Below are 26,208 nucleotides of genomic sequence, written 5' to 3' on the forward strand. Positions count from 1 at the left end.
ACTGAGGTGCTCATCTGGATATTATATAGTATGAATAATATTTACCTTAGAACATTAGCGTACTTGAACAAAACAATTGGAGTCATTTGAGATTTTATAGGCTCTTTAACTCAAGCTGTCAGACTTCACACCAGGACATGAGTCAATTAATTTAGAATCCTTTTTGCACACAAAAATAAACCATATATACAACAGATGAAAGGCCCTTTGCAATGCAAAAAATGGATGTCTCTAGATCAGGCATGTACAAACTGTTGGCCCGCGGGCCAGATGCGTCACAACGAAACTGCGCCCACCCCATTGCCGGCAATGGGAAAAAAGTGTGATACATCATGCTATGTCACATGATGTCATGAGTGTGACATGCCTGCTCTAGATAGTTGAATGCTCCAAAATAAATTCTAGACCAGCCCTGTACATGCAGCCTACCAAGCAACCTTGGACAGAGCACATACTTAAAAAAAAAGTAATAAAATCACTACCACTGCCCTGAAAGTCATGTTGCCTAGTGCCTCTATGACTTACCATGACCACGTGGTCCAACACGCGCTCCTCTAGTCACCAAATCGTTGATTAGCCCACCAACATTCCTTTGCAGGCCACAAAGATTTTTATCAGTGTGGGCCTTTCCCTTCTACAAGTTGCGCAGACCTCTTCTAGATTTTCCTCTTGCCTTTCCGAGTTAACTCCTTGGTCTGTCATTGAGCAAGAATTGACTTTGTAGGGAACCATATTATCATTCGATGTATATTTAACATATGTTCTACCTTTATTTATAGATTATATAATATTTGTATGCAATCCATATGGCGAGGTTTGGGGCAACTTACAATAGAAAAAAAAGCCTGCCGCCAACACCCCTCGCGCCTGTGACCGCAGCAGCGCCCCCGCCTCCTGCGCCCGCCAAGATGAGAGTTCCGGCACCTTTTTTTTTTTTTTTTTTAGAAAAAAAGCACTGCTGAAAGTGATATTGCTTATAGTAACATTGGACTTTGAGTGTGAAGTAATAGATATGTAAGTTGAGGTATTCCTACTCATGGAGGAAACTGCATTTTAAAACTTTGGTTAGATTCAAGATAGTGCTCCCGCCATCCTTCCCCACCCCTGGAAATAAGGAACAGGAAAGTAGTTTTTAAGCTAATATAGGTAGTAGTAGCAAACAAGGTGAAAGAGAACACAGTTACTCATCAAGTAAACACTGAATCTATAAAAATTCCACTTTGGCAGATGGGCTTGTAATGTTTTATCTTATCTTCAAAAAATGTGGATTACTGAGTACAAAAAAAGATGTTTCTTATTCTTTGTGAGTGAGTGGACCAAGTCAAAGCCTTTAAAATCTATATATTTTGGAAATGAGAATGTTTGTGATCTCTCTGGACCTATTTGGAGATTATTCATGTAACATCTTTGAAATCATGCCATGTTTCATGTTTTAGGCATACTGTAATTATTTCTAGCCTTCAAAGCTGTTATGCGTTTTTGACCTTTAACTGATGAGTCAGTACATTTTTTCCTGAATAACATGAGAAATCGATGCTGTGTAAAAACCAAATTTGAAAAGGAGAGGCAGGAAGTTTTACTGGGAAACAATGGATCAATATTTTAAATCCGTTGATTCCCAATAGTTGCTTAAAGACTTTGAGAGATTTCATGTTAAATATGACATATCTATATATACAAATCAACAGTATATTAAACAGGATAAACTCAATTCTGCAACAGGCTCTTAGTTACTGGCAGATTTTGGATCTTTAAGAGAAAATCACAACAACAAACCAATATTTCAACTGTATAAGGAGTGAAAAATAAAATCAAAGTAATATGTTTGAATGGAGGTGCCGGTTCTGCATAGGGTTCTTAAACAAAGAACTGCTTAAGCTTTTGAAGTCTTACCTTTCACTAAGAAGAGATTCCTCCTTTTTTTCTAGCCATCAAATAATATCATTGCAGTTTATTTTAATTTCAATTTCTTCTACTTCAGCATTTTTCCTGCAAATGTTAAATAAAAATGATGTCATTATACAACTTTGATACACACTTCACAGTTTTTGAACGTTTAGTACTCCATATACTTATCAGCTGTTGCTTTTGATAATCTCTGGAATACTTCATTATTTTTATGGTTTTCTTCTTTCTATTACTGTAGAATATCAGGTACTCATATGGGGTGATATATACATACAACACACACAAACACAGTTAATTCAAAATAATTGCCTATAACAATTAATAACTTTATTGATTCCAGTTTACATTTACGATATACACGTAACTCATACATACAACACACATAGAAGCCATGGAAACACACACACCTTTTCTAGCAGAAACAAAAGAGGAAGGTAAGATGAGAACTGCAAAACAAAAGGAGAATTAAAATTGGATAAAGATGAGGAGAAAAAAAGGACTGAACAGAGAAGGAAAGGGAGGAGAAGGAAGGTCTGTTTAGGGATTGAATTCACAATGCAAGTAACTCTTTGTCATTTATGTTTTAAAAGCATCCGTGCTTTCTAGCAACTGCAGTAACTATCAGTTATGGCATATCTGAATTAGAATTTTATCTCAATTCACAGGAAATTATTTTGGGGAAAAATGTTTTCTTTGGAAGATCATTTCTCTTGCCTTTACCAAAATCCACTGCTTTTGCTCTGTGCATTTTGCTAGAAAAATACTGTGAATAATCATCTGGACTAATTTTTTAAAGCAATTTAGCTATTACACTTTATATGCCTACATTTTGAGTATATAGAGAGCTGAAAAGACCAGGTTACCATGCAGAGTATTCTATTATTGCTTTAGTAACAGCAGGAATGTTATTAACTTCATTCTGGGTTAAAATAATTCTATGGGGCAGTTTTCAACATAACATATTAGCTAATTTTAATAGAAAATTCCTTCCAAATAAAGAATAATTTTATCCTACCAATTTAATATAATTGTGTTCTTTTTAATATATTCAACTACTGCTTGGATAATCATAGGTTTCATGTATTAGTCTTTGTCCATATATTATAGTTTAGAAATATAACATTTCAGATTGTTGATTCATTTTCACTGCTTGAATTATTTCTCTTGAGAGGGCACATGGCTTTACTGATTCAAACAATGATTTAATACCATATTAGAATAATTAATAAGTCACAAAGCAATTTTTTATGTTTATATTATAGACAATTTGTGTAGAGAGATGCTACTGGTATGCTGACACCATATCTTCTACCTCCTTAGGGGTACAGTACATCTTAGAATGGAAGTCATTCTAACAAGACCCTTGCTTTGACATTAACAGTTCCATCTGCCTTATATTCCTTGCAGATACCCTAGTCTGGATAAATCAGACCCTGATCTGGTCAGACTTGTCTATAGATGTCCAACCCAGAAGAAGCATAAAAACAAGTGACAAACTTCAATCTTAGAAACATTCTGGTTGTAGCTGATTTACGTGCCTCCACTATAGAATATATTTTTACCATCTTGTGATGAAAAAGAAACATATATAAACAGCAGAATAAATAAAAGAATCATGTCTGCTAAAGCAGGGGTCCCCTATCCCTGGTCCTTGGACTGGTACCGGCCCGTGGCATGCCAGCAACTGGTCCACACAAACAAAGCCCCATCCGTGGGATGCAGGCAGCACACAAAACTACACACCTGCTGGCCTGCAGAAAAACCTGTCTCCACGGAACCGGTCCCTGATACCCAAAAGGTTGGGGACCTCTGTGCTAAAGTATAAATTAGGCATGTCAAACTTGTGACGTTGCGTGACATATCGCAACTTTTTCCCCATTGCCGGCAATGGGGTGGGTGCGGTTTTGGTGTGACGCATCTGGCCCGTGGGCCGGCACTTTGACATGCCTGGTATAAATGATCTCATAATTAGAAAATCAGTTATTTGAATCCCCACTGAAAATGATATTTTCCTGTAGTCTTCAGATACAATTTATTGGGAAGATATTATTGAACCAAAAATGGGCTAGTACAATAGGATTATCATAAAGAAGAAAATCCAGATACTTTCTAAATGTCAAATAAACCCAAGGGGAAAAGATTTTGTTATATTTTGTACTATTTGTTTGTTTATATCCCATCTTTCTTATAGTTTTGTTATATTGCTAGTGTTTTCTTATTTAAAATATCTATAATCCAGCTACCATTCAGAGGATTTCATGATGAGTTACAATATATAGAACAAACTAAATAACGCTAAATAAAATTAATAATGAATTAGTTTAAACATATAGTGGTAAACAGTATCATTAACAGAGAAGCATTTAAAGGCTGATGTGTGGAAGTAAAGTTTTTAGTGCAGTACTGAAAGGTAAGTAATGTTGGTAAAAACCAGTCTCAAAAGAGTAACAATTAGTAGAGCCAGGATACTATGACAAAGTTATTTCCCTCATTTCCACATAATGTACTTCAGATGCTGGGAAGGTCCTCTTGAAAATCTTTTGGGTGGGCATATACTGGAAAAGGTACTTCCTCGAGTATCAGGGTCCCAAACTGTATAGCCTATCTTTCAGGATGCATTTCCCTCGTAGGATGATAAAACAAAGTGATGCTTCCCAGAGATTTTACTAGTGAATGACTAATTTTCAGCTTTAGATTTCCTGGGAAGCCAATGGAGCAATGAAAACAATAACAAGATCTCTCTTTAAAAATGGCTGCTATAACTATATTTGATTGACAGTTGTCATGATTGCCAGTATGGCAATCCAGATTCATAGGTCTGAAGCAGGAACACTAGATTACTTTTTTGACAGTCATGTAAGTATGAAGGATCCAAGGGCCCATTTCAAAGACAGTGATAGCATTTCTCAGTTCTTCAAGGATATGGCTTGTGGAGGTATTAATGGAGTGCCTGATAAGTGGCCATGATCTGTATTCATCTTAAAAGGAATTTATTTCCACGGCATAGCTCTCTTTTGTTACAACAAAACAAATAATTTAGTTTGCAACATATTTTGGGAGGAATGAACAAATCAAGCTGTCTGTTATTTTTTCTCTCTCTTTTTTAAGATCTTCCTGTCTTGCCCATGTGATGACTTGGTACTCTTGATTCTGTGTGATATGCATGATACATTTTACTGAAGACTGTTGATAATGTGCTACCTGAGTCCCATTTGAATCAAGTATTTTTAGGTTTAATTTGAAGATTCCATCGTTCTATATAGAGATGTGAAACTTCAGCATTGACAAATGCTGAAATTGCAGTCTGTTTTTATCCTGTTTTCTCCCATGTTTAGGAAATCAAAGGAAACCTAAATTTTCATCTCTATGTAAAGAGTGAGCGACTAGTCATTTATTTTTCAGACTCATATGCCATTATTTCACCATTTTGAGATAAATAGATGGATATGAAAATTATTTTAATACGTTTAATAAAATCAAGTATATACATATCTGATATACATATGTTAATTAAGAATAGTGTTAGTATTTGTATTTGTATTTTATTAAATTTGTATACCGCCCTTCTCCCGAAGGACTCAGGGCGGTGAACAGGGCATATATAAATAGAAAATACAAAAATTAAAAGAGAATTAAACAATTGCCCAGATAAAAAACAGTAACAATATAAAAACCCATTAAAAACCCTAACGTCCCCCATCAGGCCAGGCCAGCTTGTTCAAATAAATGGGTCTTCAGACCGCGCCGGAAGGAGCAAAGGTCCGGTGCCGTCCGGAGCTCAACCGGCAGTTGGTTCCATAGAGCCGGAGCGCCCACAGAGAAGGCCCTCCCCCTGGGGGCCACCAGCCGACATTCTCTGACCGGAGGCACCCTGAGGAGGCCCTCTCTGTGGGAACGCACAGGGCGGAGGGAAGTTGACGCCGGCAGCAGGTGGTCCCCGAGGTACTCCGGACCCATGCCATGTAAGGACTTAAAGACCATAACCAAAACCTTGAATCTCACCCGGAAGACAACTGGTAACCAATGCAGCTCGCGTAGCAAAGGTGTAACATGGGAGTACCGGGAAACTCCCAAGACAACTCTCGCGGCTGCATTCTGTACCAGTTGGAGCCTCCGAGTGGTCTTCAAGGGGAGCCCCATGTAAAGAGCATTACAGTAGTCCAGGCGAGAGGTCACGAGCGCATGAGTGACCGTACACAGGGCATCCCGGTCCAGATAGGGCCGCAACTGGCGCAGCAGGCGAACCTGGGCGAAAGCCCCCCTAGTCACGGCTACTATATGGTCTTCCAGGGTAAGCCGTGAATCTAGGAGGACTCCCAAGTTGCGAGCCCTATCCACGGGGGGGTAAAAGCTCACCCCCCCATAGAAAGAGGTGGAATATTTTGAATGTCCCGGGATGCCGGAATGCACAGCCACTCAGTCTTGTCAGGGTTGAGCTGAAGTCTGTTCCTCCCCATCCAGACCCGAACCGCCTCCAGGCAACGGGACATCGAGGGCATTACTGGGGTGGTTTGGGTTAGTGGTCTTTTCAATAAAATACTAGAAACACATACACATATGCATGTATGTATGCATGTATGCATATATACTTCTAGAGTTTTATTGAAAGGAGCGGATATTGAAATATGCATAAACTAGTGTAAGATTTTTGTAGACTTAAGTACAAAAAAGAAAAAAAATATCGAATTTTTTTTATGAGAATACATTCTATTTTTTTATCCCAGTAATTACTTCTGATTATTACTTGCAAAGAAAAGTATTTCTGTGAGAAGTGGCAAAACTTGCTAACCTGATTTTGGAATCACCTTGTTCTTAAACCTTTTCAAATAATTCTTGAGAAATATACTCTTTACTCTAAAAAGCCTCTGAAACTGGTCTGTCCTTCTGGCTTTCCTTCTAAAGATTCATTCCTTAATTCCCTGTTTTGCAAAGAGAAACATAAACTGATAAGAGTGAATAAATGGCATGCTCTCCAAATGAGCTGTAAGTCTGATTTTCCAATAGAACTGTATAATATTAAATAAATAATAAATAAATTAAATAAATAAAAAATTATTTAGATAAATCTAAATAATAAATAAAATAAATAAATAAATAAATAAATAAATAAATAAATAAATAAATAAATAAATAAATAATTAATATGGGTCTCAATATTGACAGAAACCCCTTATGGATTTTAAATGATATTCTGCAGTGTAAGGGTCCATTTTCAATTAAAAAACAATTTCTGTGTTATATAATCAAAAGTAAAATGGTATGGTTTTGAGGCCAATTTTTTCCAATGGCAATTGTGTTATAAATGTAAAGATTGCCATAATGAAGAGATATTCAAATTTTCATAGGAATTATGATTCACCCTAGTGTACATACAAAATAATAAATTTTGGAGCTGGGGACATACTCCCTTTTTACAAACCTGTAGTCCCTATATGGGACGCGGTGGCTCAGTGGGTTAGCACGCTGAGCTTGTCAATCAGAAGGTTGGCAGTTTGGCGGGTCGAATCCCGAGTGCCGCGTAGCAGAGTGAGCGCCTGTTACCAATCCCAGCTTCTGCCAACCTAGCAGTTCGAAAGCATGTAAAAATGCAAGTAGAAAAATAGGGACCACTAAGGTGGGAAGGTAACAGCGTTCTGTGCGCCTTTGGCATCTAGTCATTTCGGCCACATGACCACGGAGACATCCTCGGACAAGCTCTGGCTCTTTGGCTTTGAAATAGAGATGAGCACCGGCCCCTAGAGTCGGAAACGACTAGCACACATGTGCGGGGGAACCTTTACCTTTATTTTAGTCCCTATTCAGGATAGTGTTGGGGCTACTGGCTGGAGCTGAGCATTTACTGACCAGATGCACTTTCTGACGCCTACAATCTTTCAAAACACTTACGGTAATCATGTATGTGACCAGAACAACTGACTGATATTCTTTGTAGGAGAAGAAAGAAATTCTCCAACAAATTCTGCTGGGCAGAATGTATCTTTATGCAGGGTTTATGAAATTCCCTTGCAACGTTTTTGGTTGAATGAAAGCATGGAAGTCAGGGAGGCAACTGACCATTAGTGAGATAGTGGTGCAGTGAAAAACAAAATATTGACATACATGGCTATCTAGTAATTAGTAATTAAATAAGTGCAAAACCATTCCACCAATAGAATATCTTTTGACAGAAATGTCTGTACCAGCTCTCTCACACTCAACAAAAACATTTAAATGAAAAAGTAAAGTTAAAGAAAGTTTCCCTACTTTCTTTAATTTAAGCCTAAACTTTGCAACAAGAAGCTCATGGTCTGAGCCACAGTCAGCTCCTGGTCTTGTTTTTACTGACTGTATAGAGCTTCTCCATCTTTGGCTGCAGAGCATATAGTCAATCTGATTTCTGTGTTGACCGTCTGGTGATGTCCGTGTGTAAAGCAGTCTCTTGGGTTGTTGGAAAAGAGTGTTTGCTATGACCATCGTATTCTCTTGACAAAATTCTATCAGCCTGTGCCCTGCTTCATTTTGTACTCCAAGGCCAAACTTGCCTGTTATTCCAGTTATCTTTTGGCTTCCTACTTTAGTAAGAATTTTACATGCCTGTTATAGCAAAAAAAAACAAACTTTGATTTCCTGTCTGGAAAAATGGTTACTAATTCTTGATGTATGCCCTGATGTCTAGAATAACTCTGTATTTAAAAAGTAAATCTGATGCTGAGTTTAATTTTAATTGGAAATTATTTTTGGTCCACAATTTTATACATGAAATTATGTCACATCATAAATTTGGATGATAGAGACCTCATTTTAATTTTTTTAATAACTTATTGTATTGATGGACTGCATTATTTGCTATAGTTTTCCTTCAGTGTTATGAGAAATGTTAACTAAATATTCTTCTCTTAATGAATAAGCAAGAAACAAGGATTTGGACTAGAAAATGGACATGAAATATCTGATAATGCTGAAAAGGATGTAAATATATATTAGTTGTGTGATATTTCAGATTTGTTGCTTGCCTGCCTGCATTTCTTTCTGGGTACTTGATTTCTTACTTGTACTACCTCTTAACATTTTTTCAGAATAATTAATATATAGAGAAAAAGGCAAACAATGTTTTTCCCCTTTCCTTGTTTCTCTTGTGTGATGAAAACCTCCCCTTGTGACTAACACAGGGTGGTGGTTGTTGTCTGGTGGCTTCAAGTCAGAGTTGACTCCTGGCAATTGCTTGGGCAAGTCCCTGAAGCTGTTTTTGCAAGATTTCAGAAGTAATTTGCCATTGCCTGCTTCCTAGGACTGAGGGAGAGATTGACTGGCCCAAAGTCACCCAACTGGCTTTATACCTAAGGCAGGACAAACCTCATAGTCTCCCAGTTTCTAGCCTAATTGTTGACAAAGTGCTTTCCAAACTTTTTTCCTTCATTCATTACCCAAAACTGCTTATCAGAAAATCCCTATTTAAATATCCTTGCTGGGTTGAGAAAGAAAAAAACTCACCTTGCTTGTTGTGAGAAAGAAAAACCACCTTTACTCAATTTTGGGTAATTATCTATGTTTGGAAAGCGTTGCCTCTAACCACTACACCAAACTGGCTCTTTAACACAATATCAAAGGTTTTAAAAATTTTATTTGCTCTTCTACCTATTGCAATGATATGATTTGCAACCCATCAAGAGCCCATTCCTGCTTGCACATAGCTTCAAGTAATCCTTGGCTAACAACTGAATCAGTGACTGTTTGAAATTACAATTGTACTGAATAAGTGGTAAACATAAAGGTAAAGTTTCCAACTCTAGGGGCCGGTGCTCATCTCCGTTTCAAAGCCGAAGAGCCAGCGCTTGTCCGAGGACGTCTCTGTGTTCATGTGGCCGGCATGACTAGACGCCAAAGGGGCACGGAACGCTGTTACCTTCCCACCGTAGTGGTCCCTATTTTTCTTCTTGCATTTTTTACATGCTTTCGAACTGCTAGGTTGGCAGAAGCTGGGATTGGTAACAGGCGCTCACTCTGCTACGCGGCACTCGGGATTCGACAAGCTCAGCGTCCTAACCCACTGAGCCACCGCGTCCCTTAAATAAGTGGTACTTGCAACCAATCCTCAAAGTTCCAGAACACCCAGGTCACATTATTGTAATGTGGGCATTTAGCAATCAGCTTACATTTAGAAAAGTTATAGAATCCTCTGGTCATTGGTATTTCTGACCTTCCCTATGGGCTCCCACAAGCAAACTCAGGTCACTCCGGCAAGTCATTTCTAATCTCCCCCACCTGATAGCAGTGAACCCCCGACTACCCTTATGCCATGGTGGCCACATCTGCATTCTCACTGCCTGGCAGCAGTCACTTATCTGCCCACCAGCCTGCTTGTGAGCTGCCTTCCCCATTGACTTTGCTTGTGGGAAGCTGGCAGGAAGTTATCACTTAATGACACACAATCTTTGCTTAAGAAAGGCAATGGTCCTCGGGACATCATATCACTTAGCAATTAAAATTCTAGTCTTGCGTTTAACTGCCTTACAGATAGTCCTTGTTGTTAAGCAATTATGCTGAATAGCATAATCAGGCCTCAGAAACATCTTTTTTTCTGATGGGTCTCCATGATGCTTTACTCAATTTGTACTCAGATCATGAGTGATTGCAGGCATAAGTTGTCCTTGGCTGAAATAACATTAGTGTTCTGATAGCAGCCTAAGAATGTATAAAACTTTGTAAATGTCCTTTTTTAAGCAAAGTTGGAAACTTACAACTGAAACAAGGGCGAAAAAAATGGAAAACAGTGAATTCCAGTTCTTTAAGCCAGGAAACCGGCTGGGTGACCTAGAGCCAGTCATTCTCTCTCAACACAAGCCACATCAGAGGCTTGTTGAGGGGGGAGGGAGGCGTTAGGAAAATTTGAACAGAAAATGTCATGCTAATAAAGTTCCTTGCTGATTCAAAGATGTATGAGTAATATTTCAATTGCGGGAAAAGGCTTAAGTTTAAAGGTCACTATAAGTAAAATAAAAAAGTTAAAATTGGACACCTTGCATCCAAATGAATGGCTTTGAAAAATTGATATAATAAATAATATGTTTCAGGTTCCCTGAAATTGATTTACAATATATTGATAAGGTGTAATTGTATAAGTTTATTTTATTTTTATATTATCTTTATTTATTTTTATAAATAACTTAAGGCAACAAACATACACAGTACTTTTATTTTTTTTTTAAAAAAAAACTTATCGGGTATTTTGGATTCTGTTTCTGAACAGGACAGCTGGGAAATCATAGAAGGACTCCGCGGAGTCATGAATTACACCCAGGAACCCCAGAAGCAGGAAGACTACTTGCTAAAAAAAAGAAAATGGCCTCTGAAAGGTTGGCATAAGGTGAGTAATCGGCCTTCACCTGTGGTATTTATTGCCAGTGCCATTTAAAACATTTGCTTCCTGACCTTTCTAAAAGTTGGCTGGGAGAATATTGCAACTGTTTTAAAAAAATATTTTACTGCAGTATGTTGTCCTGTCTGATTAAAAACCTCTGCTTTTTTATTCCAGAGATGGTTCTTTCTGGACAAAGGGATTTTGAAATATGCAAAGAACCCAGCCGATGTAAGTGCCTGACTGTGCAGACGTTGTCATATAAAATAATATGATGGCAGCTTCACAGTTTGGGGAAAGAAATAGGTGATTGTTTCCAATAGACATCAGTAGGAGGAAAGAGGTAATTCTGAAAATCCACGTTTTATGCCATTTTCTCCTAAGCCAAACTAAATAATTTGAAATGCTTTTTTGCCAGATAGAGAAAGGCAAGTTGCATGGATGTATAGATGTTGGCCTTTCGGTGATGTCTGTGAAGAAATCGACTAAATGTATAGACTTGGATACTGAGGAACACATTTATCATTTGAAGGTAACCCTAATTAAACAATAGGAATATATTCTGAAACTAAAAATATTGTATGGTTCTTAGATATCATTACAGTACATGCTAGCTCAGAATCCTCTTGAAGCTCCTATATATAGTAATTCATTTCTTTGCCATTTGCTTAAAATGCAGTTTCACCATTTAATCTTTAATAGCCTTTTTCCTCCATATATGTTCATATTTTGCAAAAGACACTGCAGCCAAATAGGGCTTTCATTGTAACAAAAAATGCAAAATTATGTGTTAATATAATGAATTGTCTGAGTGTCAGTTTTTTCTCTATATGTAATAATTTGTTCCCATGGAAGATGGTTGAGAAAGGTAGGTTTGGGAGAAAACAAATGAGTATAATTAATATACTTGGAATGAAGTATAGATACATCACTGTGTAGTTTGTTTACTAAGCTGCCTTAGGTGAAAATGTACATTTTGTGCAGCATATTGCATCATCAAATGAGAGCTGTATTGAATCTACTTTTACTTTCGTTGGACAGAATGAACCAGAAAACCCTTTGCTTTTCAACCGTATGTGCACAAATAAGATACATTAGCCTTCCACTACTGATAGTACTCTTTTTCTGTGGTTTTAAAAAGCCTGATGGGATTTTAAATGCTCAGTTCTAGATTTTGTGAGTCTTCTGTTTTTATTTATAGACTGGGACATTAGTTGAACTTTTAACTGTTTTTCCTGTGGTTCTCAGACTGAAATTTGTTTATTGTTAGCTATAGATGAAGATGGATAAAGCAACTCTTACTCCAACCATCCCCATTTGGGAATATTTTTTAAAATTAAATTTTGCATTGAAATCTTTGGCAGATTTCTGCATATGTACAGGTGAAACTCAAAAAATTAGAATATCGTGCAAAAGTTCATTTATTTCAGTAATGCAACTTAAAAGGGGAAACTAATATATGAGATAGATTCATTACATGCAAAGCAAGATAGTTCAAGCCGTGATTTGTCATAATTGTGATGATTATGGTGTACAGCTCATGAAAACCCCAAATCCACAATCTCAGAAAATTAGAATATTACATGCAATCAATAAAACAAGGAGTGTACATAGAACAGTATTGGACCTCTGAAAAGTATAAGCATGCATATGTACTCAGTACTTGGTTTGGGCCCCTTTTGCAGCAATTACTGCCTCAATGCGGCATGGCATGGAAGCTATCAGCCTGTGGCACTGCTGAGGTGTTATGGAAGACCAGGATGCTTCAATAGCAGCCTTCAGCTCTTCTGCATTGTTCGGTCTCATGCCTCTCATCTTTCTCTTGGCAATGCCCCATAGATTCTCTATGGGGTTCAGGTCAGGCGAGTTTGCTGGCCAATCAAGCACAGTAATCCCACGGTCATTGAACCAGGTTTTGGTGCTTTTGGCAGTGTGGGAAGATGCCAAGTCCTGCTGGAAAAGTTAGCATCCCCATAAAGCTCGTCTGCGGAAGCAAGCATGAAGTGCTCCAAAATCTCCTGGTAGACAGCTGCGTTGACCCTGGACTTAATGAAGCACAGTGGACCAGCACCAGCAGATGACATGGCTCCCCAAATCAGCACAGACTCTGGAAACTTCACACTGGACTTCAAGCATCTTGCAGTGTGTGCCTCTCCATTCTTCCTCCAGACTCTGGGTCCTTGGTTTCCAAATGAGATGTAAAAGTTGCTCTCATCAAAAAAGAGGACTTTGGACCACTGAGCAACAGACCAGGTCTGTTTTTCTTTAGCCCAGGTAAGACACTTCTGATGTTTGTTGTTCAGGAGCGGCTTGACAAGAGGAATACGACATTTGAAGCCCATGTCCAGGATCAGTCTGTATGTGGTAGCTCTTGATGCACTGACTCCAGCCTCAGTCCACTCCTTGTGAAAGTCCCCAACACTTTTGAATGGCCTTTTCCTGACAATCCTCTCCAGGCTGCGGTCATCCCTGCTGCTTGTGCACCTTTTTCTTCCACACTTTTCCCTTCCACATAACTTTCTATTAATGTGCTTTGATACAGCACTTGGGGAATATCCAACTTCTTTTGCAATTACCTTTTGAGGCTTTCCCTCCTTATGGAGGGTGTCAGTGATGATTTTCTGCACAACTGTCAGGTCAGCAGTCTTCCCCATGATTGTGATTCCTACTGAACCAGACAGAGACCATTTAAAGGCTCAGGAACCCTTTGCAGGTGTTGTGGCTTAATTAGCTGATTAGAGTGGGACACTTTGAGCGTAGAATATTGCACCTTTTCACAATATTCTAATTTTCTGAGATTGTGGATTTGGGGTTTTCATGAGCTGTAAGCCATAATCATCACAATTATGACAAATTACGGCTTGAACTATCTTGCTTTGCATGTAATGAGTCTATCATATATTAGTTTCCCCTTTTAAGTTGCATTACTGAAATAAATGAACTTTTGCACAATATTCTGATTTTTCGAGTTTCACCTGTATGTTCCAGCTTAAAAACCCTCTGGTGAAAAAAATCTCACTGGAAATAGAATGCTAGAGGTATGGCTCTTTTTTTTTTTTTGCTTTGCTGAGCTGATTGGCTGTTTGAAAATGTTTTTAAAATTCTTCTGAAAGCTAGTGAGAGACCAACACCAACCCTTTGAGCAACTTCCGATTTTTTATGATTAATACTTGGTCAATATCTTCTGCTTTTTTGTGCTGTTGTTTATGTGTTCCAGGTGTTGTTTGCTTTTATAAATACTGTATATTTCTGCTTCCCATAGTCCTCTATCTCCTGTCGCTTAGGTTGAAAAGCAGAACTGATTACAAGAACTTCATTAAAAAAGCAAATCCATTTCATCTGCTCTAGTAAAACTTCTGTTTTCTATATTCCCAAGGACAAGCATTATCCTATCCTCATGGAAAGTAGCCCAGGCTGTGAACAAATATAATACTTAAGGATAAATTATTGTTTTATTGATCATTTTGACCTAACTGGGGAAAGTAAGACCATATAGCAATAGCCCTCAGACTTATGTACCTCTTCATAAAGGTTTACAGTCTTCTCTAAGCGGTTTACAGAGTCAGCATATTGCCCCCAACAATCTTGGTCCTCATTTTACCGACCTCAGAAGGATGGAGTCAACCTTGAGCCAATCAGGATCGAACTCCTGGCAGTGAGCAGACTCAGCCTGCAATATTGCATTCTAATACTGCACTACCATATAACATGAATTATATATTGGGATTTAGTAATTATTGTTTCTATCTTTTTCAATTCTCTACTAGGCAAAATCTCAGGAAGTATTTGAAGAGTGGGTCGCAAAACTGCGTCATCATAGAATGTATCGTCAAAATGAAATTTCCATGTTTCCATATGATATCAACAATCATTTCTTCTCAGCTTCAACATCTATTGCAGATTCAGTAACTGGTCTTTTGGAATCAACAGCAAATAAAAAGGTAGACTTTGTTTTAATCGTAGATTAAGGGCATCCATTTAAGGATTAATTTATTAGTTTAATAATTATACGGAATACAACAAACATTGATGGTAGGATTTGGGGAACATATATAACATGTAGTGCAGAAACCATTATCAAAATGAGGTTGCAAAGAGAAAATCAAGCAAAGCTGTTATGTGGACTTTGGAATATAGAAACTAACTGTTAGTGATTACTTTGTAAACATAAAACCAGACAACACACTGTTTACCAAATATCAAGGTGTTTATATTTATATATTTATATATTTATATATTTATATTTATTAAATTTTTATACCGCCCTTCTCCCGAAGGACTCAGGGCGGTGTACAGGGCAATAAACATTAAAAAACAAAGTACAAAAGTTAAAAACAATTAAATGATTTATGACCGATATATACAATAGTTAAAACCATATTAAAACCCAACCCCAAACCCATCAGACCAGGCCGGCTTGCTCAAATAAATAGGTTTTTAGATCACGCCGGAAGGAGCGAAGGTCGGGGGCAATCCGGAGCTCAACCGGCAAGCGGTTCCACAGGTCTGGCGCACCCACAGAGAACGCCCTCCCCCTGGGGGCCACCAGTCAACATTCTCTGATCGGAGGCACCCTGAGGAGGCCCTCTCTGTGGGAGCGCACTGGACGGAGGGAAGTTGACGCCGGCCGCAGGTGCTGCCGTAGGTAATCCGGACCCATGCCATGTTAAAAAGTCAATAAAATATATTAAAAAGAAAGAAACCATTATCAAAATGTTATTGGCTTTTTGTGAGTTCTCAGGATTTGATGAAAGACAAAATGTAATCTCCTGGCATTTTTAATTCTATTTTAATTAGTATAGGAAAGTATGGAACAAAATAGGTTTTTGTTTTTAGTCAGCATTCTTTTGCAAGGTTATCTATGTCTAGATAAGCAAGCCTGGACTCTTTCATGTTCTCCTGTTCACTTTTACTGATAATTGGCAGGGTAGGAATAAGGTCATGACTCGAGATTTAAGATGCTTTGTAATAGGAACTCTTACCCTCTTGAATGTTCTCTGATGACATATGTGTGCACTCTATATTGTTGATTTAACAGATATGTTTATTGTTATATTTTAAAGTACTCTACCTCTATTTAGAGTTAGGGAAAGGGCCAAAGATACTGGCTCAGTCTCTGGCTTTTAGTACTTGATGTCTCTGTTTCTTTTCCTCCCATTTCATTCTTCTACCTCTCCCACCAAGTAGATTCTATCCCATGGTGGGTCTCAGTCTAAAGCATTCTTATCCAGATTGTGCTCTTCTCTGTTTCAGGAGACTTCAGTCTCCTCTTGAACTAACCTGCTGATATAGATGAAAACTGCTCAGCTTCTTTGGTATAATATGGTGTATAGCAAATTGGGTAACATTTGTATTTTGAGCATGCAAAGATATTACTGATTTTTGTTTGTTTTTTGATAACTTCTAAGAATTGGGATGCGGTGGCTCAGTGGGTTAGGACGCTGAGCTTGTCGATCAGAAGGTCGGCAGTTTGGCGGGTCGAATTCTGAGTGCCGCGTAACAGAGTGAGTGCCTGTTACTCGTCCCAGCTTCTGCCAACCTAGCAGTTCGAAAGCACGTAAAAATGCAAGTAGAAAAATAGGGACCACTCCGGTGGGAAGGTAACAGCGTTCTGTGCGCCTTTGGCATCTAGTCATGACCACATGACCACGGAGACGTCCTCGGACAAGCGCTGGCTCTTCAGCTTTGAAACAGAGATGAGCACCGGCCCCTAGAGTCGGAAACGACTAGCACACATGTGCGGGGGAACCTTTACCTTTAAGAATTGAAGGCAATGTTTTGTGAGCAATTGTCTTTTTGGTGTAAATCTTCATTCATCCAGTCAGCAGATTAATACAGTATTGAATATACATATAATCTCCTTAATTTGGGGCAAACATTTTTTAATCAATTTTTTGAATTTAAATGTAGACCTTGATGATCAATTTTGAAGTGTTCCTTAATTGTAAGTCATGCACTGTTCATCATTGGAAAATGATTATTGTCATATTTATTATAACTAATGAAATCTTATCATCATATAACAGAGAGGCAGCATGACACAGCAAAATTCAGTGCAGGCAGGAAGTCCTATGTCATTCCCTTGTTTAAATGAGCCAGGAATTCCAACTTGTTTGCAGCCATCTGAAGATATGGAAAGATGCTCAAAAGGTAAAAAGAAAGTAGAATGATTTAAAAGATTTTAAGTATTCTACCTCTTCCATATTATGACATATGCCTGTTATCTTACAATGTCTACTTTCTAGTCTTTAAATCAAAAATTTATTCCATGTGATATTGAAATAAATACTGCTGGTACCTGCTTGAAGAACTTGAATAATTAGCTTAAAGAAAGGAGGCACAATTGTGCAAAATGAGGAGACCCTCAGAAGAAACTTACTTCTTTGTGTTCTTTCTGTATGAGAGTACAAGAGTCTTTTGTGTAAATTGGACTTTCTTAGAAATGTTAATGAAATATCATTCCTTATCTTTGTAGAATAGTTCTATTCTGCCTAGCTTGGGGCTGCTGTAATTGGTTCATGGCAAATCAAACCTGTAAAATACAATGTGAAATTTATTTCCTTGGAAAAATATATAAGAGTGTCCTTACCGCTTTTCAAACAAGATGTTCTTACTTCTTAGGAAACAAAACTATACTATTGGCATGGCATCATCCCTTATTAAGTTTTTCTGTCCCTAACATATAATAACACCATTATGTTTTCCCCTGAAGTTTTGATCAGTCACATGTGCAGGCTTACTTGAACTCTTTTCTGATTAGCAGTTTAGACTGGGAAATATTCCTTCTTTATATATTAAATGGGGACATGGGGAACGGGACTTTAATTATTTGGAAATATTGAATGAAGGATTAGCTGTTACAGCTTAATTCAAATAAACTTTTTTTTATGTGTAGATCTTTTTTCTATTTTTTAGTTTTGTCCAATTATCAGATTTAGTCAATATTTATTACTTAGGGAGATTATAGTATACATTAAATTAAATATTATATTATTGTAATAGAATACTAATAAACATACTTTTACTGATAATTCTGATTGAGAGAAAGCTGGTGAAATCATGCTGTTCATTTATGTTGGAATTTAATAACAATGCTTTTTTAGCATCTCCCTTTCTTTCTAAGGAAAAATGGAGAACAGAGTTATACCACCTCAGAATGTACAGAATGGCTTTGCAAGCATTTGAACTTACAATAGGTCCAGAAAATGCTACTTATGACCCATTTTAGAAGTTTTTTACATTTGGTCGTCCCACATCCACATGACCACATTTTGGGTACTCAACAAGTGGCTCACATTATGACTGCAATTTATAACGCTTTTTCCCCCCAGAAATCAGCATTTAATTTCAGTATACACCATAGTGAACAATGGGTCACTTTACAACTACCACATTTACTTAACCACTGCAAAAAATAATAATCAGATCCTGTTGGGAAACGCCCAGTCAAGCAGGGGGGAATGTCTCAAATGGAGAATTAATCTTAAATCCTTGCACAATCACAAGAGATCCAGAACTGAGCCCCCCTCCCACAAGCTCCAATGAGCCTTATCTATATTTTCCCAGGGAGAAAGCAGGCAGGCTGGAGAGATTATTATAGGCAGGATATAATAAAATAGTTACTTTGAATTCTACACCTGTGGATCTGGTTGCTTGGACCTGACAGGTAATCCACTTTGTGACTGTCATGACGTACAGCCACAATTGCAGGCTCAATTACAGTTATAACTTGAGAACAACTTGTATAGTAAAGATAATATTAATTGGCATCATTGTGCTAAGAATAAGCAATAATGCATTCATGTCAAGTAAGTAAATTATACTAATGTACTATTACAGTTTCAAGAACCAGAACTGTCTGTTAAGAATATAACTAACAGAGAACCATAGGACACCATTGAATATTTAGTAAATTATATCTGCTAAATCTGTAAACTATTGGAAAAGTCTTTGTTAATGCCCAAGGAAATAAAAAAATATTATGTTCAAAGATGCATTAAATTCTTTTTCAAAATTTCTTTAATAGTTTTATTTTAGGAAAGCATTATTTCAGAAGCTATTGTCCAATAACTCTCTTTGTTCATAGAATATTTATATTTTAAAATTATAGAAATGATATTCTCTTTTAAATAGTTAATTCAACTATTAAATTGTTAATTCTAGAAATGGTAGAATAATAATAGCAGGTATGAAATACTGAGTAACAACTTTTGCATTCTGTCAGTAATGTTTTTCAACAATTAAGCACAGCAAGAAGTTTGATTGTTTACTTCACTTTTTTCTTCTTTGCTTTTTCTCTCTTCTTTCCACCAAAGCAGTGAAAGCCATTGTTTTTATTCCAAACAGACCTCTCCCATTGTCACAACTATCTCTTGGAGATGAGCCAGCTTTTACAAAGCATGGAAGTTCTCCATAGGACATATTCAGCACCTGCCATAAATATTCAGCAAGTAAGTTGAAAAAATTGCCCCTTCTGATGGGGGAATCATTCTGCTTGCTAAAGCTAGATTTCTTCCTAGAATGATGATAAATGACATGTTTTTCTTTGTTTAATGTGCTGTTGTAAAGGGTCTCCTTTTTGAAAGCCCCAAAAAAGAAAAAAGAACACATAGAAGATGGCGTTCTCGAGCTCTTGGTAAAGATGCTAAAGGGATGTTGCAGGTAAACCACCTCTTCTATAACTCAACTTCATTTTCAAAATTTCTTTAATAGTTTTTACACAAATATTTTAGGATAGCATTATTTCAGAAAGCTATCTAAGATAGATTATGTTTGCTGGCAAAAAGGTATTTTTCCCAGTAAAATTTATAATTACTATTCCGACACGAGAAAGAGATTTCATTCTGCTTGTGAAGGCAGCATGGAATGAGTGGAGCTTCTGTTTTAATCAGCCTATTGAGCTTTTTGGACAATTCACTTTTAACAAAAAAGTTACTTCCTTTTTTTTAGTATATTTTATTGATTTTTTAGAATGACAATCTTTAGTGCTTAGTAAATAACGTGTTGTCTGGGTTCATATATTTAACAACAGTGAATAGTAGTTAATTTCTGTATTTTAATAATCAACATACTAACTAGACATACTTTTCCTTGGTCCTCTTTTCTTCCAATAGGTTCTCCTTTTACCAAGAATTAAGCAAATGTAGTTCTTAATACAATCAACACATACAGATTTAAATATAAACATTGTTCTAATATTTAACAATAACATCAGTATGTAAAGTCATTTCTAATCATCTTATTTTAAGTTGCATTTGCAAAAAATCATTATGTAAATAACTATAGCTCCTGTTTTCAGAACTCTTATTTAAGCTTAGTTTCCCCTCAATAGTCAAAATATTTCTTGTCAGTTATAGTTTTCTCAAAATTGATTACATTTAAATATCCAAAATATTTCATACATTTGAATCATCCCTATATTTTTACATTTCCCATAACATAAAAAAGAAAGAAAAAGAAATACTATACTACTTATAGATCACATTTCTCCTACCGTAAAACCCCTTCATTTCCAAGATTTAATTATTCATTTAACCACATTTAGACAAATGTTTGGTCATATGATATTCCATCTGGTATCTCAAGTCAGCTCTCTCTCTCTCTCTTTTATCCTTCCAGTAGGCATTTTATTTTTTTTTATTTTATTTTTTTATTAGTTTTCCAATATTACAATAGTATCTTTAAAAAGCAACGTGGTGTCCAGGTTACAATAGTTCCATTTCAGACAAATACATATTATTACAAATCTCCAAATTATTGTAACCAATACTTCTTCTCTCTTTTTTCCTTTAATATATACTATCTCTTATCTACATTAACATACTTCTCATTGCTATCCATCAGTCATTAAATAGTTTTTTTATATTTATCAATATTTTAGTATATTTTATATTTTAACATTCCATCTTTAAAACATCAAACACCTTATATATTTTTCTAGCTTTAATTTTACATTAATATTGAAATTAAATGTTTAAGATTTCTCATTTTCATATTGCTAAATAACCTCCTTTCCCTTTACACAATTTTCTCCAATACCTAGTAATGTAATCCAGTTCTTATTTATCTCATTTCCATATCCATATCAGTCATACAATATTTAGAATAGTAGTCATTAAAATACCAATTGCAAGGAGGAGAAAGGAGGACAATATAATATTCTTCTTTCTCATTTATAGTTTCCACATATTAAAAATTAACCAAAATTTCTTCCATTTCAACATATTCTCATGTCTCTACATCCAAGTATATTAGTTACATTCTATCATTCTTAGCATATATACATCTTAACCCATATCATTTAAAGAACTCAATATTTCAGTGTTAGTATTCATACATCTATATTTTATTTTTATTTTATTTTTATTTTTTTAGTTAGTATTTTTGTCTACTCATCAAAACAATCTCTCGTAATCCCAATACAATCCTGTCTATTTTAGTATTATCTATTTCAGGCCTCTTAAAAATGTTCATATTTCTTCAATCTTATTCTTGCTTTCTTCCTTTGCCATGTCATTTTTCGCTTCTTTGCCTCAGGGTCATCAAAGCATTCTTGTGTTGCTATATCATATTGAAATGTCCCTCCAGTCTCCACTTTTGAAGGATTGAAGAGTCTGTTAACAGCACCAAATCTTCTCATTATTTTCACCTCTTGATATAACTGTCGTGGTCTAAATAATTTTTTCCATCTGTTCTCCATTATAATCTGCAAATATTCAAATATTTGTTGAATATTTAATTCTTCTGCCATTTGATTGTTCAATTTTTTCTGTTAAGTTCTGTCCCAATAAAATATTAGTTGTAGTCACAATTTGAGTTTGAGTTTGTTTCATCAAGATGCTTTCTAATTCTTTTCCAAAAGCTCTTATTTCATTGCCAGCTGTAGAAAGGAACTGATAAGTTTGGTAAGATATTTCCCACATAGCGTGGATTTGTTTTTGAAACTCTTCCATAGTGAAGTTTCACATCTGGTGCTCAAGGTTACTCTTATCTTGTTTTTCTTAAATATTTTCTTGATTTTTTTAAAAGTCAGATTGCAATTTCAGGTTTAGCCACTGGGTGTCCCCCAAGGACTTTGAAAATGCTTTTCTTTTAGTCCATTTCCTTCTTCAACATTTTTAAAAAAAAAACACCCCTGAGCTTGCTCACCACTTATTTGAAGGGAGGGTTGAATTTCCCCCTCCCTCACCACAGGGGGGAAAGTACTTAGCAGCTTATTTAGGTGAAAAGAAGAAAATTAAGGTATAAGAGAGGAATCTTACCCCCGTCTCTTCCACGCTGCTTTAATGTTGCCTGATGGTAAGTTTGACTTCGGCTGTCTGCAGCCTAGTAACTTGACCATATTCCTATGGCCAGTCTTTCTTCTGCCGGTACAAAGGGAATGCAGACACTAATGGGGGGGTGCAGCTCCCCCGCATTTCTGCAAAAGCCCCTTCTGTCTGGTCACCCCTCTGGGGCGGCTCTTCGGTCCTTTTAGGACCCCCCCAGCGATGCAAATGTTGGACGTGGAAGATGAGAGCCGTCCTCCAAACGTCCATGACAGCTGACTTGGCAAACCGGAAGCCAAGTCAGCTCTCTTAAATCTAGTTCTTGCCTGTTCTTATTTAAGCTTAGGTTCCCTTCTGTATTCAGAACATTTCTTATTAGTTATAATTTTCTCCGTTGATTACAATTGAATATCCAAAACATTTCATTCATTTAAATCATATCATTATTTTTACATTTCCTGTATCATAAAGCAATACTATACTACTAATAAATCACACCTCTCTTACTATAGAACCCATTTGTATCCAAAATTAACTATTCTTTTAACCATATTCAAACAAGTTTTTAGTCATGTAGTACTCCATCTGATAAGTCAGATCATCTCTCTTGAGTCTGGCTCTCGCCTTCTTCTCTTTCCTAGCAGCCTTCCAAGTCAGTGTGTTCAGCTTGCCATATAATTCATCCTGTATTTTTATAAGTGTTGCTAAGAATGGGACAGACAAATTGAATAAGGTGCTTTTGAGGAGTTTCGCCCATTCATACTCATTAAGACTTTTCTTCTCCCTCAATTTCTCTTTCCATTTTTTGTCTCCCAGACTCTAGTGGTCTCCTAATAGCTCTATTGTCCTTTTTGTCAAATCTTCTTTCTTGTCTTCAGGTTTGTTTTGATATTCTGAAAAATGAAATGTTTTTTCCATTTCCAATATTATAGCAAGATCTTGTAATTTTTCCTTTGTGTTAAGTTGTGGTATTCTTCATTAGTAGCCTCTATCTTTGAATCATTTTTCTCTAGTTTTTGTTCTATTATCTGATTTGTTTGTTCATTCTTTATCACCATTTTCTGAGAATTTTTTAATTGTAAGCTTAGATCAAAAATATGTTCATTTATATCATCAAAGTTATTTTTAATTGAATTATTATTTGAAGCCACTGTCATTAGAATTAGTTGTAACATAGTGTACATTTCTGCCTGAAAAATATTTGTCTTATCTTGGAAGTATTTCTCCTGCAGATCTCTGATGTTCCAGATTGGGGATTTTAGAAAAGAACATTGCCTGGATTTCTTACCACTTTTAGTTGTATATGCAACCTCCATTTTCATCAAACCAACTAGTCTTAAATTCCAAACACTATAGTGTTATATATCTGTTATCCTTATAAACAATCCAAAATGTTCAGTCATTTAAAAACCATCCAGTAATTTCCCCCCTAGGCGAATAGCCAAAAAGTCAAAAAATTTCTGTCTCTGTAGACTATTTTTAAACTTAAATATCACAGCTCAGTAAGTATTTATAATCCAAGAAGGTCAGCAGTTTTCATAAATAATTGTATTTCTCATTCTGCAATAGATAGCCCAGTGCAGTGGTGGGATCCAGCCAGTTTGCAGCAGTTCAGCAGAACCGGTAGCTAATTTTTTGTTGCCCAGGCCCAGAATGGACTTCAGGAAGCAGCATCCACACAGAGAAACAGATGTTCACTTATTTGAATCCCATCACTGGCCCAATGTGTTGTCTTCTATTTCCAGCTGTTCTCTGTTTGGCTAAGAGTCCTTGAGGATCAAAGGGATAAAAGTACTCTTTTTCTCAGTATTTTTATAATACATGAAATATGAAAAAATTGGGAATGGTATACATAAATGGGAAAATTTGGATATTTTTGGATGACTTAACATTGTGAAAAATAATGACTAATAAGAATGGTTTGAATAAAAGGGGAAATTAAGCTTAAACAAAAATCACAAAAATAGGATGCATGGTGAACTAATGAGATGATGGTTATAAGATTAATATAAGCTGATTTTAAAAATGTTATACATAGATGTTACCACTATCTGAATAAATATGAAAAATGACTATATTTAATCATTTATATATTGAAAATATTAAGAATTATATTTGTTTAAGGTTGAAGAAGAATACAAATGGGAGAAGGGAAGATCAAAGAAATATATTATTAATTAATATACTAATTATGGAATTATCAAATTTAATCATTATTGACCATTAACTAATTATTATTGCTGGGTTTTTTCCTCAAATATATAAATCAAGACAACATGCTGTACACCAGGCACTGGAGATTGTTATTGTTAAAAACCAATGATTTTTTTAAGTACTCTGTTTCTGGGCATCTTGCCAGTTTCTGAGGCAAGATGGCTATAATTCTATACTCTGTTCCACCACTAGATGTCGGTGTCTGTTTATTTTCCAGCTTTTAAAACAAAACAATTATTTTCTTGTAATTCCATCAATATTCTTTTAAGTAGAGAATCTTAACATTTTCCATAATTTTCAGTTTTATCCAAATTATAGCTTTACATTAGTCCATTTCAATGTATTTCTGTCCCCCATAAAAATTAAATCGTCATTTCCATCTATGGAAGGGTGGGGTTATATTCCCTTCCCTTCTCACTTTTGGAGGATTTTTTGCTTCTTGGGGATCTTTTCCAGGAAATTAGTTTCAAAATAGAGAAGAAAAGATCAATATTCTCACCCTGCTCCAACACGCTGTTCACAGTTGTTCTTGGTGCTTTTGGACTTCAGATGCCAGTAGCTTGTGCTAATCACTGGAATGCAGCTAACCTTTCTCCTGTTGGATGGGAGGTCTTCCCCCAGATCAAACAGATCGAACGTTCTGCGATCATCGGGGTGCCCCTCCTTTGCTGCCTCAGGGGTGACATTTATTGTCCCCAGGCAGGGCGAAACCAGCCGTGGGATGCGGAGCTCCGCAATCCCTCAGCTGTGTCATTACAATGCAAAACCAGAAGTCAGAATAAACTGTTAGTTCCTTATAAAGAAACCTGCTTATAAGAATTCTATTTCTTAGGGTGTCAGAAAGGGAATATTTATCATTTTTCCAAATAATCTGTTGTGGGCCAAAAGAGCCAAACAGAGACAGGTATAATGACCATCTTTGGCATTATTTCAGATACAGCAGCAAGCTTAATGTTTTATTTCATTCATGTGGGAGTTTGTATGCATCATTTTTATTAATTGGTTAAGGCATCATGCTAAAAACTAAGAAATTATGAATTCTAGCATCACCTTAGGCACAAAGCCAGCTGGGTGACCTTGGGCCAATCACTATCTCTCAGCCCTAGAAAGGAGCAATGGCAAATATTGAAATACTGCAAAGAAAACTGCAAACATATCCAGGCAGTCTAACAATTGGCAACAATCAGTGAATGAATGAATGAATGAAAATAAATTAAATAAATAAATGTTCATTCTTTGTAGGTACCAGCTGTTCTTTCTACTCCACTAAGGCTGCATGCTTCAAATCCTAATTTATCTACATTAGATTATGGGGATGAAAAAATGTATTCAAATGGTTCTGAGATGACATCAGAATTTTCTAAATTGCAAGAGGATTTGTGTCACATAGCGCACAAAGGTAATTGGGATTTGTCCCCAGTAGAAAGATGATGAAAACAATTTGTAGATTATTGAAAATTAAATTTGGTGAACATTGCATACAAT

The 26,208-nt window shown here is 36.4% G+C and overlaps 1 protein-coding gene across 7 annotated transcripts in view; it reads left to right on the top strand.

Annotated features, from left to right (window-relative positions):
• OSBPL3 (oxysterol binding protein like 3) overlaps positions 1–26,208 on the top strand; it is a 116,276-nt gene that overhangs the window by 51,417 nt on the left and 38,651 nt on the right. For 5 of the 7 annotated variants that reach the window (XM_081344854.1, XM_081344857.1, XM_081344858.1 and 2 more), the window contains exons 3-10: positions 11,135–11,251; positions 11,420–11,473; positions 11,661–11,774; positions 15,010–15,183; positions 17,269–17,392; positions 19,589–19,692; positions 19,811–19,903; positions 25,966–26,122. In XM_081344854.1, the coding sequence (XP_081200980.1) occupies positions 11,135–11,251; positions 11,420–11,473; positions 11,661–11,774; positions 15,010–15,183; positions 17,269–17,392; positions 19,589–19,692; positions 19,811–19,903; positions 25,966–26,122 (937 nt within the window). Of the gene's footprint in view, positions 1–11,134; positions 11,252–11,419; positions 11,586–11,660; positions 11,775–15,009; positions 15,184–17,268; positions 17,393–19,588; positions 19,693–19,810; positions 19,904–25,965; positions 26,123–26,208 lie in introns of those variants that run through there. The other 2 variants (XM_081344859.1, XM_081344860.1) reach the window with 2 other exon arrangements.

The sequence above is a fragment of the Vipera berus genome, assembly GCF_964194415.1.
Source record: "Vipera berus genome assembly, chromosome: Z".
Taxonomy (NCBI): Eukaryota; Metazoa; Chordata; class Lepidosauria; order Squamata; family Viperidae; genus Vipera; species Vipera berus.